The sequence below is a fragment of the Rosa chinensis genome, chromosome 3, assembly GCF_002994745.2.
Source record: "Rosa chinensis cultivar Old Blush chromosome 3, RchiOBHm-V2, whole genome shotgun sequence".
NCBI classification, from domain to species: domain Eukaryota; kingdom Viridiplantae; phylum Streptophyta; class Magnoliopsida; order Rosales; family Rosaceae; genus Rosa; species Rosa chinensis.
In genome coordinates, this window is record NC_037090.1 from 13334535 (window position 1) to 13352390 (window position 17856).

The window sequence follows — 17856 nt, forward strand, 5'->3', positions numbered from 1 at the left end:
AAATTTCACCGACCAAATACAGAAGAAAGCTGTTGCGATTCTAGAAAAATCAAGAAAAGGATTGCAATTCTGTTATTCTGGAATATGGATAATTTTAGGGGAATTTGATTCTCAGAGCAATACTAAACAGTACTTAACGTTAAACCAATACAATGATTAAAGTTCATATTGGAACCAATACTGGCCATTGATGGTTGATCACTTACACTAAACAAACAAAAATGGTGCTGAAAGCAATTATCTTCTTTTCCGTTGGAGACCTTTTTATATTTATGCGCAAGTAATGTGGTGGGTGATTGACTTAGACTGCTTTCTACCTTCTTATCCTTCTATATATAAATCAGTTAGTAACTACACTGGTCTTCACCATTTGAAGAACAAAGACATGCACAGAGTTATCAGAGTTGAGCATTCAATTACTATCAAGTATCAACCATGGAACCTATGGTTCTGAACCTAACCAGCATGAGAACTTCTTCAGATGGAGCTTGGCAGGGTGATAATCCTCTGAACCATGCCTTCCCATTGTTGATAGTTCAGACCACTCTGGTCCTCTTCATCAGTCGCCTCTTAGCCTTCATTCTCAAACCACTCCGCCAACCCAAGGTCATTGCCGAGATCTTAGTACGTACCAGCTAACAATCCGTGCTTCCGACTTGATCTTCAATATCTTCTTCCTCATCATACTTCAAACTTCATTTTGTTGCTTGCACATAACCATGTCTAGCTGGCTTCAACTTATGAAAGTTAGACTACTAATATGCATGGTATCACGGGTTTAATTCTGGGAAGTCTTGGGTTTGAAACATCTGTATCTCCCCCACCCTTATCATATTAACCTTCATAATCAGGATGAAATTGCATATAAAGGAAAATTTGCTTGCTATTGATATACATATCATTGAGTTCTTGGCAGAAAAACTAAAACTCTGATTCTAGTAGCACTTTCTAGTAATTAATTCATGGAGAACCACCTGATAAATACTCATATTGCGGTCGACGAACATTTATATGTGCTTCTAACAAAACACTCCCAGCAAAAATGCTACAAAGCAAAAACACTTTCTATGTATATTAACACTGCATAATTATAGGCCTCAAATTATTTTAGGTTTAGTACGTAGTTGTCAAACACCATGTACGCATAAGACATGCATGTATAACTGAAAGTAATGCGTTTAATTTCTTGTGTAATTCAGGGTGGGATTTTGCTAGGACCTTCTGCACTTGGCCTGATCAAAGATTTCTCCCCCATCATATTCCCTTCATGGAGCACTCCCATACTCGAATCAGTAGCAAGCATCGGCCTCCTCTTCTACCTATTCCTCGTAGGCCTCGAGCTCGACTTGCGCTCCATTCGCCGCAGTGGCAAAAGCGCCATCACCATAGCACTCGCAGGCATTTCCCTCCCTTTCCTCATCGCTGTAGGAGTCACATTCCTCATGCGCAAGGCCATCAACGGTGAGAACAAAGTAGGTTACCCTCAGTTGTAAGATCAAATATGGACATAACACATATCATCATAAAGTAATTGATGATTAGCTTAATATCAATCCTAGTTTAACATGGATACAAACAGTAAATCAATACTTGTAACTTAATGAAGCAGTGTATCTATTCATTAAGGTAAGTAATCATATTCTTAGTCTGCAAGAAAGACTACAATGAAGTGTTACATTAGGAATCTAACTAGGAAACCTAAACCGATATGGATAGCTTTAATGGGAAGCTTCTTGAGGGTTAAGTCTCCTATATATACAGATGAATTGGTCCCTGATTACTACCGACGTTTTGCATATTGTTCTGTCCATTGAGAAGCAAGTTGGTAAGTAACAGAAGACCATATTCAGTGATCGTATTAGCAACTGCATAAGATGGAATCCATGCCAGTGATTGCTGAAGGTAAGCCTTAATCCCTTTTATGATTGTGTGCATATGTTGTGAGCATGTATATGGTTATCTTACAATTGGTATCAGAGCATAGGCTCACAAGTATCAAAATCGTTTTAGGGTTTTGCAAAAAAAAAAAAAAAAAAAAAAAAAAAAAAAAAAAAAAAAGGGTTTTTGCTTTACGGACCAAGTCACTGATCAAGTAACTGACCATGTAACTGATCAAGGTAAGTTACTTAAGTCAATTGCTGCATCTGGTTAAATATCAAGTTCACGCTTCCGCTGTGATTTTTTAGCAGCAAATTGGGGAAAAAGCAAAAACAGGTTTTTCTGTGAAATTGATTTCGATTCATAGCATGATAATTGTGTTTTTGATTGTGCTCAAGAACCCTAGTTGCATTCCCGGCGTGCGTTAGGTTAGAGTAGATGGTGACCGGATGAAATTTACAATTTCTTGATTGTTCTGTGGTTTCTTGGAATCAAATCAATTTTGGTTATGCTTGAATATGCATGTTGAATTGATTGATGATATTGTATTGTATCTGTGATTGTGTAAAATTGCATGAAGAACAAAAATCTCCCAGATTTTGTTTACACATTATTAAAATTGACAGATACGAGAGCTTAATTTTCTTACAAGGATGAATCTGGGTAGAATATAAAGTGAAAAGCTCATGGGTTTTGTGGTTTTCTGTTGGCATAAGTGATTATGATGCACAAAGCATTCTTCATTGATGTTGGCAGAAAACAATGATCAGGTAACTGACCATGTAACTGGCCAGGTCACTGACCATGTAACTGGTCAGGTAACTAATCAAGTACCTGATCGTGTGACAAAACTGAAATTGTGTTTTGTGTTTTAAAACTATGCTTCAGTTTTATCTTCCAAAGAAGTGGTCAAGTATAGTTTTAGAATACAAAACAGCAATATGCATGCTTGATGAAAATAAATACGGATACTTAGAAATTTTTCTTCTGTCTAAAGATGTGGATAAATTTCTTTGGATAACTTATTTTCATTGAATATGGTATATTGATAAAGAACTCCAGGATGTTATGCTTCTGCTCAAAAGTGTTGCTTAACATTGTTTTTGGTTATGGACTGATATGAATGCAAGTATGGATTGTTTAGGTTTTCTGTATGTTCTTGTTTTGGTTGCTTAAAGCTAAATAAAACGCAGAAAACTTAATATTATTTTCTTTACAAATTAAGAACTCACATGAATTTTTGTTTTGCTCCTTAGGTAACTCCTACATGAACTTGAACAGTGTCTTGATGTTAACTGGAACCAACTATAGAGCTTGGCTAGATTCTGTAGAGAACTATATGGGAATGCATGAGAATATAGACTATTGCTTTACTGAGGATAAGCCTATAGAGTTGAATGAAAAGAGCACCAAGAAAGAAACAGACCTTTACAAGAAGTGGCATAGATCCAATAGAATGGCTAAGAATCTCATTCGTACCTCTATGTCCAAGACTGTCAGGGGAAGTATAGAAGAGCCTGAGCTAGCATCTGATTTTCTGGAACTCATCGGTGCTAAGTTTAAAGAAAGTGAAAAGGCAGAAGCAGCTAGACTAACCAAGGAGTTTCATGATTTGAAGTACATGGGTTCAGGGGGAGTTAGAGAACATATTATGAAGATGATCAATATAAATGGCAGACTCAGGGAGCTCTTGATGGGGGTTAGGGATGAGCAGGTAGTGCATTATGCACTTCATTCCTTGCCTAACAGTTTTAGTCATCTTAGGACCAGTTACAACTCTCAAAAGGGAAACTGGACTTTAGATGAACTTATATCGATCTGTGTTGATGAGGAAGCTAGGATCAAGGAAGAAAAAGAACCTGCTACAGCCATAAATCTCATAGAGAAGCCTAAGAAGAAAAAGCCCCAGAATAAGCTCAAGCCTACCAAAGCCATAACTAAGAGTTCAACAGCTGCAGTGGCCAAGGAAAACAGGCCATTTAGGTTCAAGTGCTACTTTTGCAAAAGAGTAGGACACATGAAAAAGGACTGCACTGGCTATAAAAATTGGTTAGCCAAAAAGGGTAAGATTTTTTCTAATACAGTTTTTTCTTTAGAAATTAATCTTATAAATATTGAACCACAGTCTTGGTGGATAGATTCAGGCTCACCTATTCATATTACTAATTCTTTGCAGGGATTCATAAGGAGCAGAATCCCAAAAAGTGATGAAGTGAACCTGTGTGTAGGCAATGGCATGAGAGTGGCAGTCAAGGCTATTGGAACCTTAAAGCTCGATCTAGGATTAGGAAAATTGTTAGTTTTGGATAATGTTTTTTATGTACCTTCCATGAGAAGGAATTTGGTTTCAGTTTCTCTTTTAGTAAAATCTGGTTGTAGACTTGTTATTGATAGTAATGGAATTCTTATTTCTAAAAATTCTGTTCAAATTGGTTCTGGTGTTATCTCGAATGATTATTTACAGTTAAGTTGTTCAATGGCTCAACAAGAAATTTTACTTGTTGAAGATAACACAAACAGTACTAGCACTTTAACAGGTGTTAAAAGAACCAAATTAAATGAAAAGTCTGCATTTTTATGGCATAGAAGACTCGGCCATGTTTCAAAAGAGAGACTGAAAATATTGGTGAAAAACAAAATCCTAAATGAACTTGATTTTTCTGATCTAATAGATTGTGTGGAATGTTTTAAGGGAAAAATAACCAACACAAGAAAGAAAACTGCATATAGAAGCCAAAATTTATTAGAACTCATACACACTGATATATGTGGACCATTTAGGCATCAAACTATCTGTGGGAATGTGTATTTTATCACATTCATTGATGACTTTTCTAGATACAGTTATATTTATCTACTTTCAGAAAAGGCACAAGCATTGAAAGCTTTTCAAATCTTTAAGTCTGAGGTAGAAAATCAACTAGAAAAGAAAATCAAAACAGTAAGGTCAGATAGAGGGGGAGAGTTCTATGGAAAGTACACTGAATCCGGCCAACAAAAGGGTCCATTTGCCTTGTTTTTGCAAGACAATGGAATTAAAGCTCAATACACAACACCCTATAATCCACAACAGAATGGTGTTGCAGAGAGAAAGAATATGACTCTTTTGAACATGGTTAGATGCATGATGTGTACAACTGGTTTGCCTAAATTTCTGTGGGGTGAGGCTTTAAAAACTGCAAATTATATTTGCAACAGAACACCTAGCAAAGCCATAGAAAATACTGCTTTTGAGCTTTGGTGTGGCAGGAAACCTAGTCTTCATCACTGTCATGTTTGGGGATGTCATGCAGAAGCTAGGATTTATAATCCAAGCTTGAATAAACTTGACCCCAAAACTGTTAGTTGCTATTTTATAGGTTATCCAGATAAATCTAAAGGCTATAAATTATATTCTGCTCATCATTCACCTAGAATTTTTGAAACACATCAAGTAAAGTTTCTAAGTGAAAAAGTTCACAATACAAACCTTGAGGATTTAACCTCAGATTTTGAGGAAATTGTGTCGGATGAGAATTTAAGTGTAGCATTGCCTTTAGAACAAGATGTAACTGATCATGTCACTGGTCACGTAACTGACCGAGTCACTGACCATGTAACTGTACCTGATCAAGTCACTGCCCAAGTCACTGCCCATGTCTCTGACCATGTCTCTGACCATGTCACTGACCGAGTCTCTGACCATGTCACTGACCGAGTCTCTGACCATGTCACTGACCGAGTCACTGACCATGTAACTGTACCTGATCAAGTCACTGCCCATGTCACTGCCCATGTCACTGACCATGTAACTACCCAAGTAACTGTACCTGGTCAAGTCACTGCCCATGTCACTGACCATGTAACTGCCCATGTCACTGACCAAGTAACTGACCACGTAACTGGTCAAGTAACTGAACCTCAAAATCCTCCAGTAGCTCAACCTAGAAGATCACAGAGAGCAAGAAAACCAACTTATGGGGGGGAAGAGAGTGACTACATTGTTTATCTACAAGAAGCAGAAATTGAAATGGACTGTGCAGAGGACAATGATCCAACTACATTTAATCAGGCCATTGAAAGTAGTGAATCTCATCAATGGCAGCTAGCAATGGAAGCAGAAATTGATTCCATGAGCCAAAATGCAGTTTGGGAATTAGTTGAACCTGACCCAAAACAGAAGCCTATAGGTTGTAAATGGGTTTTCAAAACCAAAAGAGATGCAAATGGCAATGTAGAGAGACATAAAGCAAGGTTAGTTGCCAAGGGTTTTACACAGAAGGAGGTCATTGACTTTACTGAGACTTTTTCTCCAGTTTCTACAAAAGACTCGTTTAGGATAATCATGGCTTTAGTGGCTCATTTTGATATGGAGTTGCACCAGATGGATGTTAAAACAGCTTTCTTGAATGGTGAACTAGATGAAGTGATTTATATGAGGCAGCCAGAAGGGTTTGTACAAGCTGGAAGTGAAAACTTAGTGTGTAAATTAAGAAAATCAATTTATGGCCTTAAACAAGCTTCTAGACAGTGGTACAAGAAATTTGATTCTGTGATTTCTACTTTTGGATTTACAGAAAATCTTGTTGATGAATGTGTTTATTTGAAGACAGTTGGGAACAATTTTATTTTTCTGGTACTCTATGTGGATGATATACTTTTGGCTAGCAGTAACATTAAATTGCTTAAAGATACCAAGAGTTTTCTGTCAAGGAATTTTGACATGAAAGACTTAGGAGAAGCATCCTATGTACTAGGTATTGAGATTAAAAGAGATAGGGCACAGAGACTACTTGGTTTGTCTCAACACAATTATATTACCAAAGTTTTAAGGAGGTTTGGTATGGAGAAGTGTGCAGCTGGAGAAGTTCCCATGTCCAAAGGAGATAAGTTAACTAAGAAGCAAAGTCCCAATAGTGATGCTGAAAAGGAAAATATGGAGTCAAAGCCTTATGCCAGACTTGTAGGAAGTCTCATGTATGCACAAGTCTGCACTAGGCCAGACTTGTCTTTTGCAGTAGGGATTTTGTCAAGATTCCAATCTAATCCAGGCCATGAGCATTGGGTAGCTGGGAAGAAAGTGTTGAGATACCTGCAGAGAACTAAAAGCCACATGCTAGTTTATAGGCAAGTGGAGGATCTGAAACTCATTGGATTTTCAGACTCGGATTTTGCAGGGAATTATCCGGACTCCAAGAAATCGACTTGTGGATATGTGTTCATGCTTGCAGGAGGTGTTATTGCTTGGAAAACCATGAAACAAACACTTGTTTCAACTTCTACTATGCAAGCTGAATTTATTGCAGTATATGAAACTGTGTGTGAAGGACTTTGGATTCGAAATTTTCTCATGCAGACCAAAGTATTGAGTCACATTGTGGCTGGAACACTTGTAATTTATTGTGACAATGAGGCTGCAGTTTTCTTTAGCAAAAACAGTAAAAGGTCAAATAATTCTAAACACATTGATCTAAAGTATTACAGTGTTAGAGAAAGAGTAAAGCATGGTGAAATAGTTGTTTTAAGTATTGACACAAATTCACAGCTAGCAGATCCCTTCACCAAGGCCTTGTCAGTAGCAGCATTCCAGAAGCATACAACAAGCATTGGAGTTTTAGCTAATCTAGATGCTTAGGTTCAGTAGAGAGTTAGTCCTATTGGAGCAATTTAAAATTTTAAGGTTCTTGAGTTCTTATATTTTAGTTGTGATCTTTTATTGTTTGTTTATCACAACTTATTTGTAATGACAGTTTTGATTATCAATAAAATTTTGAGGTATTTCCAGTTATGATTTTGCTGCAGCTTTATTGTTTTGTTTTGGAAATTATCATCTTGTTTTGAATATCATACTTGCTATCAGATGGCTTAAATCATGTATAGCATGATGTTGAGGTTCAAGCAATAATTTTAAGCCATCAGTGTTCAGAAAAATTGCTTGAGTTTCTGGTTTTAGAAACATAAAGTAGGACCTAATATATGTTTACTTGTTGATACACATTAACATATATTGTATCACTTCTGGTTTGACATATGTGGATTGCAGGAGCTTATGTTTGTGGTTTTGAAACTCTGCATTTTTGTTAAAATGTATACTGTTTCTTGCTCTGCATAAGTAACTGTGATCTGACCATGTTGGAATGGATTTTCGATTTGAGTTTGTTATCTGGCGCGCACTTCAGTAAGTTAAGTAGGTTTTGATGTTTTCTGGTGCAAATCATCGAGCATGATATGTGTGAGTCCAAGGGGGAGATTGTAAGATCAAATATGGACATAACACATATCATCATAAAGTAATTGATGATTAGCTTAATATCAATCCTAGTTTAACATGGATACAAACAGTAAATCAATACTTGTAACTTAATGAAGCAGTGTATCTATTCATTAAGGTAAGTAATCATATTCTTAGTCTGCAAGAAAGACTACAATGAAGTGTTACATTAGGAATCTAACTAGGAAACCTAAACCGATATGGATAGCTTTAATGGGAAGCTTCTTGAGGGTTAAGTCTCCTATATATACAGATGAATTGGTCCCTGATTACTACCGACGTTTTGCATATTGTTCTGTCCATTGAGAAGCAAGTTGGTAAGTAACAGAAGACCATATTCAGTGATCGTATTAGCAACTGCATAAGATGGAATCCATGCCAGTGATTGCTGAAGGTAAGCCTTAATCCCTTTTATGATTGTGTGCATATGTTGTGAGCATGTATATGGTTATCTTACATCAGTTCCTCGTGTTCATAGGGGTAGCCCTCTCCATCACCGCCTTCCCTGTCCTCGCACGCATCTTAGCAGAGCTCAAACTGCTCACCACACGCATAGGCGAGACGGCAATGGCTGCAGCAGCCTTCAACGACGTGGCTGCATGGATTCTGCTGGCCTTGGCCGTGGCCTTAGCAGGTGGGAACCTTAAAGGCCCTCTAGTCTCCATTTGGGTTCTCATTTCCGGCGTGGCTTTTGTTGCTTTTATGTTCATTCTGGTCCGTCCTTTGATGACTTGGGTTGCTAACCGCTGCTCATCTCAAATGGAGGACGAAGCTTATCTATGCTTCACCCTAGCCGGGGTCATGTTGTCCGGGTTCATGACTGACCTAATCGGTGTCCATGCCATCTTTGGGGCATTTATTTTTGGATTAACCATTCCGAAAGGGGGTGAATTTGCAGCCAAACTGACTAAAAGGATCGAGGATTTTGTGTCTGGTTTGCTTCTCCCTCTCTACTTTGCCTCGAGTGGTTTGAAGACTGACGTTACTAAAATACGTGGGATCAAGGCATGGGGTCTTTTGGCTTTGGTTATATCAGTTTCTTGCACTGGAAAAATTTTGGGAACGTTTTTGGTTGCAATGATGAGTATGATACCAGTGAGGGAGTCATTAGCTCTAGGTGTACTGATGAATACTAAAGGATTGGTGGAGCTTGTTGTTCTGAATATTGGCAAGGAGAAAAAGGTAATTTTCAGATCAATTATACCACTTAATGCTATATTTTTTGGAAACCTATTTGGGACCCAAATAAAATTCTTTGCACAAAAATGGAAGTTTTTTTTCTTTTAAATCACAAAAGAAGAAATGACACTGAGAGTTTCAAGAAATGACTATACTACTCTTCATCTAAAAAATAACGTTTCCTAATTCTATTATTTCAAAGTTCTACTAAGGCTTTTTTTTCTTTTTTCTTTTTTTAAACCCTTAACCCACCACACTCTTACATATGTTAGTGATAATCGAATGCATAACCTTTACAATGTTGGAATTATAACTTACTAATAGGTCATATCTCACCGACACAAAGTTTTAATAAGGTATTTCAAAAAATATAAGGATATATAAGTTACAGTTTCGCTCGCTTAAGTGACAGTTTTAAGTAAGTAAATTACCCATAACTGTCTTTTTAAGACTCATATTATCAATTAGACAATTAAACCACCATATGTTTTTATCCCTTATAAAGCTACTAAAATATTTTTTTTTTAAATATCAATATTTAGAAAAATGCCACCGTATTTTTACTTTTCATTATTTATGAAAATGCTAGGCCCAAATGCTATCGTATCCAAACAACTATTGTTATTAATTGAAAAACTACTACTAACGAATGAAAAGTTTACTGTCAATGAACCGAAAATCTACTGTCATTCTTCAGAAAAATTACGGACAGTTAGTTGACATTAGCTTTTCGAAAGATGGTAGTGACTTTTCTGAAAATTGACAGTAGTTTTTCGATTCATCGATAGTGTCAATAGTAGTTTTTTGGTTATTCTACAGTGTGCTTTTTTATTTGTCGGAAGTAGTTTTTTTTTGTTCATTAGTAGTAACTTTTCAATTAATAATAATAACTATTTTAACGCAATGATATTTTAATAAATAATGAAAATTAAAAGTGCGAAAGCATTTTTGGAAATATTGATATTTTTTATATTTGTGGTTTTATGAGGGAAAACAAATTAGGTGGTGTAGAGAATAATAAAGTTACAAAAAGTGGCTCATATGTTATTAGCCTTTTTATGTAACTATGAAAGACAAGTAAATCTAAGTGACATGTATTAAATTTAATAATTTTTAATTTTTATAATTTAAAACTGTGCATAATTATATTTACTTATGTCTTACTTTCTTTAAAAAACTATATCTTAGATAAGCATGACTCAAAAATTGGTGCATTGCTAATCAGTAATGCTTGTCGCACTACATTCGGTAATGCACATAATAATCTACTAATTTTTTTTTGAAAGGATTTGATTTTATTAGATGTCAAAGCCATGAATAAACATGCCAGAGTCTAACAGAACTTACATAAGAAGAGCCGGAACGAACCGGATGTCTTATCTAAGTCACACCTAAACTCATTAAAGTCTAAATGGTCGCTCGCTGAAACAGCAAGCCAACAAACTAAGCAAGAATAATCTCACTTCCTAAGGCAAAATCATTCATCTAGTCTAATCTGCCAGCACTCAATTGTGGTACACATATCAACTAGAAACATCTTAGAGAAGCATATAGAAATCACTCCCACTTGAGAAGGCTTGAAGTTCAGAATGTCTTGAAATTTTTGATATCTTAAGTAAGCACCTGCTCTTTCCCCTTAGGGTTAGAGCTGGTACTTACCTCAGACTCATCAGCAGCCAACAACCTCGGCATCAGGTTGGTCTTCTTGCTCTTCGTCTTGTCAGATTTTCCATCTTTCTTTGCATTCTTCCTTTTTCCTGCTGTCCCATATGGTAGTTTGTTTACACTACCAATTGGGCGTCCCCTCTTCCTCTTAGGCTGTTCGATAGTATTGGAAGGTCCCTCTAGTAATCCCATGTTCACTGCATCCAAATTTTTCTTTCCAATGGCAAGACTCAAACGGAGTTTTTTAGGAGAGACTGTTACCTCATCATCTTCCCGAATCCTACGGAGTCCGGTGATTGGGTTCTCATTGAGTCTTGGTTCAGGCAGTTCCCGAATCTGTACCTGCCTCTTGTGGCGTCGCATGTTCATCACCGATTGAGGAAGAAGAGCTTCTGGTATACTCCTTGGCACCTGAGCTTTGAATATTAGGGTTTGGTTATTGATCACCACCCTATTAGAATTAGGGTTCGGTACAGGTTGTTCCCTCATGACAGCTAAAGCCGTGGGTGGTGCTACTGCCCCCACCGGTGTATCATTGCCTTCAACTAGTTCCGACCCGGAGCAGGGGAGGCCAACATGAGTAACCAATCCACAAGTGCCGCATCGACCGAAAATCTTGTCATACCTGAACTGCACTATGAACTGGACTTCATCTTCTACCCAGAATCGACGACAGAACAACAGAGGTTTCACGTAGTCGATCTCAACCCGAATACGCATAACTCGATTCCTGAACGTCAGACGATCGATTTCCTTGAGGTCGCCAATCGTGCTGCCAATGAGGCGCATAATACGCTCCGATCTGAATGCCGGTGGTATTCCTTGTAGCGTCATCCAGTACGATGACTTCTTGAGGGGTACATCCACCGCCGGGCTGACACCATCATACGGTGCAAGGGCTATCGGAGCTCTATTATAGCCCCATGGTCCGCCTTTCTAGACACCATCAACATCAGATGGGTCTGTGAATGAGAGCAAAACTCTATCATCTTCTCCGACTTCCTCCACCCGGAGGCTGCCATTAATCCTCCATACAGCTCGGAACATTCCCTGGAACGAACTGCGAGAGTATTCCTTCGCCGTAAGGAGCTTGCCAATCATGAACGCTTCAGGTTGTCTCATCCCCTTGGATGGACGCAGATCCACCGGTTTCTTCCCGTCAGCCAGGGCTAGGGAGGAGGCCAGGCGGGCTGCCATTGCATCGATTGTTGTCATTGACGTGACAGAGAAAAAGCTACGCAGGAGGCTAAAGAAAACCCTAACCCTAGGTTAGAGAGAGCAACTGCGACTAGTGTTCTTTAACTTTGGTAGACTTGGTCTTTAGCCTTAAAAGTTTACAGTATAATAATCTACTAATTGCATTCGGTAATGCACATAATAATTCCAAGAGTATAAAATTATATAACGATATGGTAAAATAGTCAAACAGTAAATTCCATAATAACACAGTTTTTTTTTTTTTTTTTTTTGAGAAAAGGAGATAATATCATTCAATTATCCATGGCCAGAAAACACGTACATCGAATGCTGTCTTACACCAAAATCATACATGGTATAAGATACCAAGCAAAGGACAGGTGACCCTCACTGTTAACATATCGCTCACTTATTGAGCCTACATACAGGAGATCAAATCCTCACTACAAAACCTCTCTTTTGAAAAGTAAACCTAGTCGCCTAGAGACCTCAATTGGTATACAACTAGAGAGAACTAAGAAGCAAGTAGTAAAAGACTCAAAAGTCAAGTACTAGGCAAGGAGACCCGGGAACCAAAAGCTTCCCATGCCCTTGTCTCGAGAATCCTCCGTCGTAACTATTCAAGAGGATTTGCTAGAGGCACGAAAGTGCGTAGTTCCCTAATAAAAGTAGAGAGTAATACAAACCTAGAATTCCCAAAGCAAGGGAATAAACTAACTAAAGAAAACTAGATAAAAGGCAGGGCCCACAGACCCCAACCCAACTTCAGCCCATAATAGGCCCACAGCCACTGCCAAAGCCCAGAGAAAGCAAATCCAGAAGATGGCCGTCCCCAACCCTTCCCGGCCCTAGACCAGCCTCGCCGCGCCTCCACCCCGTCTCCTCCACTGATGTCGGACAGAAAGACGTCATCACCGCCGGACCACCAGCGAGAAACACCACCAATCATCATCCCACACCAGGCCGCACCCTGAACTCTGAGCCATAACCAAGCCGGCAACCCGATCACCGTTGACAACCAGTCGAGCCAACATCATATCCATGACAGGACCCGCCCCGAATTTCACCCTGAAATCCGAAGAGGCCCCGCAGGGCCCACTTTAGAAGAAATTCTACCAAAAATTTGACAGAACTTCCCCTAAAAATGGACAACCCAAAACCTGTAGAAAAACATCCACACTTCTAAATCATCCATCCTTATTCTCCTGGAGCCACCCTGCTCCCTATAACACAACATCTCACATCTCTCATTTTATAAACAATTCTGAATTTAAGAATATTAATCTCATAGGTTATCAGAGCAATCTAATGTACAGGCGTACAAGAGAAAAGAAAACAAGATGAACGACCAATACTTTTATAATGCGGAAGCTATGACAGCTATGCCTCAACCCCAAGTACGCTCGACCTCAAGCTAAACTGGCCTGCAAACTGGGCATTTAAAACCGAAGGGCCCAGGGGAAAACATTTAAAATCCGTTAGAGTGAGTGGACGAAAAATAAGTACTTTCAAATGTATAAGTAAAACTTAATGCTTTCCCAAGTTATTCTCTAAAACCTCGCTTGCAGTAACAATCTTGAAAACACTCTTAATCATCCTCTTTACTGAAATCTCAATCACGTAACAAGAACATCTTGAAACCTCTTAAAATCTCATCCTCAATCCTTATAAAAACATCCTTTTCATGAGGCTCGTTTGATGACTAGAAAGGACTGCTGTCTAGTCATCTCATGCCATCTAGGAAGGACTGCCACCCAGATGACGCATCGGAAGGGACTGCCAACCGGGATAGGAGGCGGTGGATAGATGGGACTGCCAACTAGCCACATGTAGTAGACGGGACTGCCGACTAGCTACCTCATGTCATCTGGAAGGGACTGCCAACCGAGCTGTAGTCTGGAAGGGACTGCCAACCAGACTATTACCTAGAAGGGACTGCCAACTAGGTAAGATACGCATGCGCCAAAACTGGCCTCCTTAATAAACTGAATAGCCTCCTCAAGAACTGAACATAACCTCTTTCAATCACTTGCTTTCGGAAAGAAACTCGATATTACCTCAATAAATCAATAATAATTCACTGAAAGCATAACTCAGTAATAACTCACTAACTCAATCCTCGATATCTCAATAAATCCTCGAAAGCATAATCACATACTCTATAATTCAATAATTGCTTTCGGAAAGAAAGCTCCATCTAACCCAAGTCTGATAAGTGCGGAATTCAAAACCTAATAAATCTCGATAAATCAATCATGCTCAAATATTTGCTAAATCCCTCGCACTCGTATATCTTCATAAAAACTGATATTCGAAAACAATAATTCTCATAATATTTTTCCGAATCAGTCACTTCCCGAAAATCATTTCCCAACTCAATAACTCATGAATGACTATCTCAAAAATCTACTAAAAGCCCTCGGGAAGGAATTTCAATAATAATCTCGTAATCCATAAATAAATCTCGATAAACTAAATCTCAAATATTCAAAACATAATTAAATCTCAATTGGAAGAAAATAATAATAATACTGCATGCGGAATTAATTTAAAAAAAAATGTCCACTCACAGTACTATTTAGGCGACCATGCATACGAGTTCCTTCGTCGAGCAATAGCTCGGTACATCGCCCTGTACACAATTATATTCCGTGAATAGTTATTCGACAAATTAATACGATTCCTAAAATCAATTCCTCATAATTACATCTCCACTTCTCCTTGGATGCAACCCAAATTATACCACTAATACCAATTCATTAATTTAAAGGTTCCAAGGCAGAACCGAGAGATATCCGACGGTCGGATTCTCGTAATTCGATAATCGAAACCCTAAACTTCAAAAATTCATAATTAAATCCAAGCTTCTCCAAAATTCACCAAATTTCATATACAAGCTCTATGATAATTATAGAATTTAACTAGCTAAAATTGAAATTTATAAACTACCCTAGCCGCCGCTACCGCCGCCCACAGTGGCGGCGCCGCCGCCACCATCTCCGATGGCCACCAAAATTTGGCAGTAGCACCTTCTCAACACACTGATTCAACTTCTCAACTACAACATTCCCAAATAACAATTAAAAACGGCCGAAATCGATCAATGAACAAAAACCCAGAAATCCTCAAGAACCCTAGAATTTCAATTCGTCGATTCGGCATCTACACACTAAATCGTGATACAAGGCCATAGGGGAAATGATCAGTGATGAAAACCGAACCTTCGATGGCGAAATGGGGACCGGAGGTGGCCGGAATCGCCGGAAATCGATGAAACCTCCGTTCGGCTACAGTGACCGTCCTCTTCTTCTCATTGCTGCACCTTCCACAGTTCATATTAGGCTACCAAACGAACCCAGAAATCAAGAGAATGAAGAGAGCTTTCCAACGACACCTTACACGTCAAAATCCGTCGCCGGATGGAGGAGATATGGCCGGAAGAAGGTGACGAGGTCGGAGAGGAAGAGAGAATCGGGGAGAGAGAAAGGAGAGGGCTCGGTAAGTTTCCGAAAATGGAAACTTACCACAGTAACTCGTCCTATTTATAGAAACTTACCATAAACAGTAACTTTACCATTTCGCTTATAACTTTTGCATACGAACTCCGATTTTTACGTACCAAGTATGCACGCGCTCGGTTTAACGTCCTCTACAACTCTCATGAAGAAAATTTTCTCAAATTTTGACCCGAACAAAAAGTCAACTTTTAGGCCCCCTAAAAGCATTGAAACGACAGTAAAAGTGAAAGTAAAAGTTGTTTACCGTCCAAATGACTAGTAAACCGGTGAATTCGGGTTCGGGACGTCACAATCCAAGTCGTCGAAGTGGCCCTCCGAATGCCGACCGTCACCCGAAGCCGCTACTCCCCAGCAGAGCCCCGAGTCCACTCCGACCCAATCTGCAACCACAGCTCGACTACGCCATCCACCGAGAAAGAGAGGGTAGGAAATCCCCGGATCTCCTCCTCCAAGCCTGAAGCACAGCCTTAATTACCCGTCCGGCCGCACCCAACGTGCGTTGGCAAGGCCAGAGGCTGTCGCCATTGCCGGGGCGTAGCCGGACAGGCGCTAGCACTGTGTCGGCGGCTAGAGTGACAGAATAGCCGCTAGGGTTGCTAGAGAGAGCTATCCGAACCAAAAAAAAAAAATTAGTTGTATTAGGAATCTATCAACACAGTTTTTCTTTTAATGGATCACTAACGTTATTAATTATTTCCATCCTGACTTTGCTTTATGAGTAAACTTTGCTGGTACGTATTTTCCATTCTAACATGAAGCTCTCGTCGAACTTGCTTAATTTACAGATTCTAAACGACGAGATGTTTGCTATTTTTGTGCTGATGGCACTTTTCACCACCTTCATGACGACACCAATAGTGATGGCCATTTACAAACCCTATGTCGTTGCTTCCCAATCTGAGAGTAGTTTAGAGAGACAGAATTCTCCCAGCAAGAACCCGAAGAAAAAGAAGGAACTTCTAATCCTTGCTTGTATTCATGGACCGGGAAGTGTACCCTCCCTTATCAACCTCATTGAGTCGACCGGAACCTCCTCCGAGAATTCTCTTCTCAAAGTTTACGTGATGCATCTTGTTGAACTTACTGATCGTTCATCCTCCATTATGATGGTACACAAAGTTCGGAAAAACGGCTTGCCCTTCATCAACCGCTTTTGTCTAGGGGTGGCACGCCATATCGCCTCAGCATTTGAAGCTTATAGTCAAGTTGGTCAAGTCACCATCCTTCACACAACAGCCATCTCGGCTTTGCCTACGATGTACGAGGATATTCTCCATGTTGCGGAAGCCAAGACGGTGTCCATCATTATCTTGCCTTTCAACAAACAGGGGAATAAACAGGGTGAAGAGACGATGGATAATTTAGAGCATCGCTGGAGAGCAGTCAATGAGAGAGTTCTAAAATGTGCTAATTGCTCAGTAGCATTGTTCGTGGATCGTGGACTCGGTGTTGGAGCTGGGAAGGGTGCAAAGACTACCAATCTGAAGAGGGTGTGCATTCTATTCTTGGGTGGAACCGATGACCGCAGGGCACTGCAGTATGTTGCGGGAATTGCAAATCAGAGCGTTGTAGTTACCGTTGTGAGGTGTTTTGAGCACAGCATTACTCCTCCAAGCTCCATCACCAACCCCGACAGGGATCTTGATGAGACTGCAGTGGCAGAGTTTCGAAGGCAGAATGGGTCGGTGGAATTCATAGAGAAGGTGGTAGTCGGCAACATTATAGAAACGGTGGCGGGCATAGTTCAGGGCAGGGAATACAACCTGGTGATCGTGGGGAAGCAGCACCACCCTTCAACAATTGTTGCAGAATTGGCTCACAATCAGCTGGAGCATACCGAACTGGGACCAATTGGAGACGCATTAGCTTCATCCTCACATGGGATTTCGTGCTCCGTGCTTGTGATACAAACACCACAGATTAGCAAATGAAATCTGGGGTTGATTATGTTGTAGCAGTCGCTCCATATGTAAATTAGTTTGGCACTAGCTTTATGTATAAGTCCAGGCTTGTCATTTCACCCAGTCACTCATCATGATGGGAAAATTACAAATAAATGAGTCTAATCCACTTCTGTTAGCTAGTTTCAGATTTCAGATCAGATGATTTCAAACTGTATTAGATATACATAAACTCTTTCCTTTCATACCCTCCTTACAGAATGAATCT

General features: G+C 39.4%; 2 protein-coding genes across 3 annotated transcripts; both read left to right on the forward strand.

The window, feature by feature from the left end:
- The first annotated feature begins 306 nt into the window (after window positions 1-306).
- Window positions 307-1576, forward strand: LOC112194151 (cation/H(+) antiporter 20-like). 2 transcript variants are annotated; one of them, XM_024334401.2, is made up of 2 exons: window positions 307-624; window positions 1200-1576. In XM_024334401.2, the coding sequence occupies exons 1-2, from the start codon at window positions 436-438 to the stop codon at window positions 1491-1493; spliced, it is 483 nt and encodes a 160-aa protein (XP_024190169.1). In that variant the 5' UTR covers window positions 307-435; the 3' UTR covers window positions 1494-1576. The 2 variants fall into 2 exon arrangements, with proteins under 2 accessions (XP_024190169.1, XP_040372093.1); XM_040516159.1 differs by having other exon boundaries at window positions 307-606.
- A 6989-nt stretch (window positions 1577-8565) lies between these two features.
- Window positions 8566-17766, forward strand: LOC112194152 (cation/H(+) antiporter 20). Its single transcript, XM_024334403.2, has 2 exons — window positions 8566-9310; window positions 16473-17766. The coding sequence occupies exons 1-2, from the start codon at window positions 8567-8569 to the stop codon at window positions 17616-17618; spliced, it is 1890 nt and encodes a 629-aa protein (XP_024190171.1). The 5' UTR covers window position 8566; the 3' UTR covers window positions 17619-17766.
- Window positions 17767-17856: the final 90 nt, after the last annotated feature.

Excerpts from the sequence above, each read along its gene's own strand:
- LOC112194151 (XM_024334401.2), top strand. The coding sequence starts at position 436 with ATGGAACCTATGGTTCTGAACCTAACCAGCATGAGAACTTCTTCAGAT. Across the intron at positions 625-1,199 it reads AGGTCATTGCCGAGATCTTA|GGTGGGATTTTGCTAGGACC; the intron begins GTACGTACCAGC and ends TGTGTAATTCAG.
- LOC112194152 (XM_024334403.2), top strand. The coding sequence starts at position 8,567 with ATGTATATGGTTATCTTACATCAGTTCCTCGTGTTCATAGGGGTAGCC. Across the intron at positions 9,311-16,472 it reads ATATTGGCAAGGAGAAAAAG|ATTCTAAACGACGAGATGTT; the intron begins GTAATTTTCAGA and ends CTTAATTTACAG.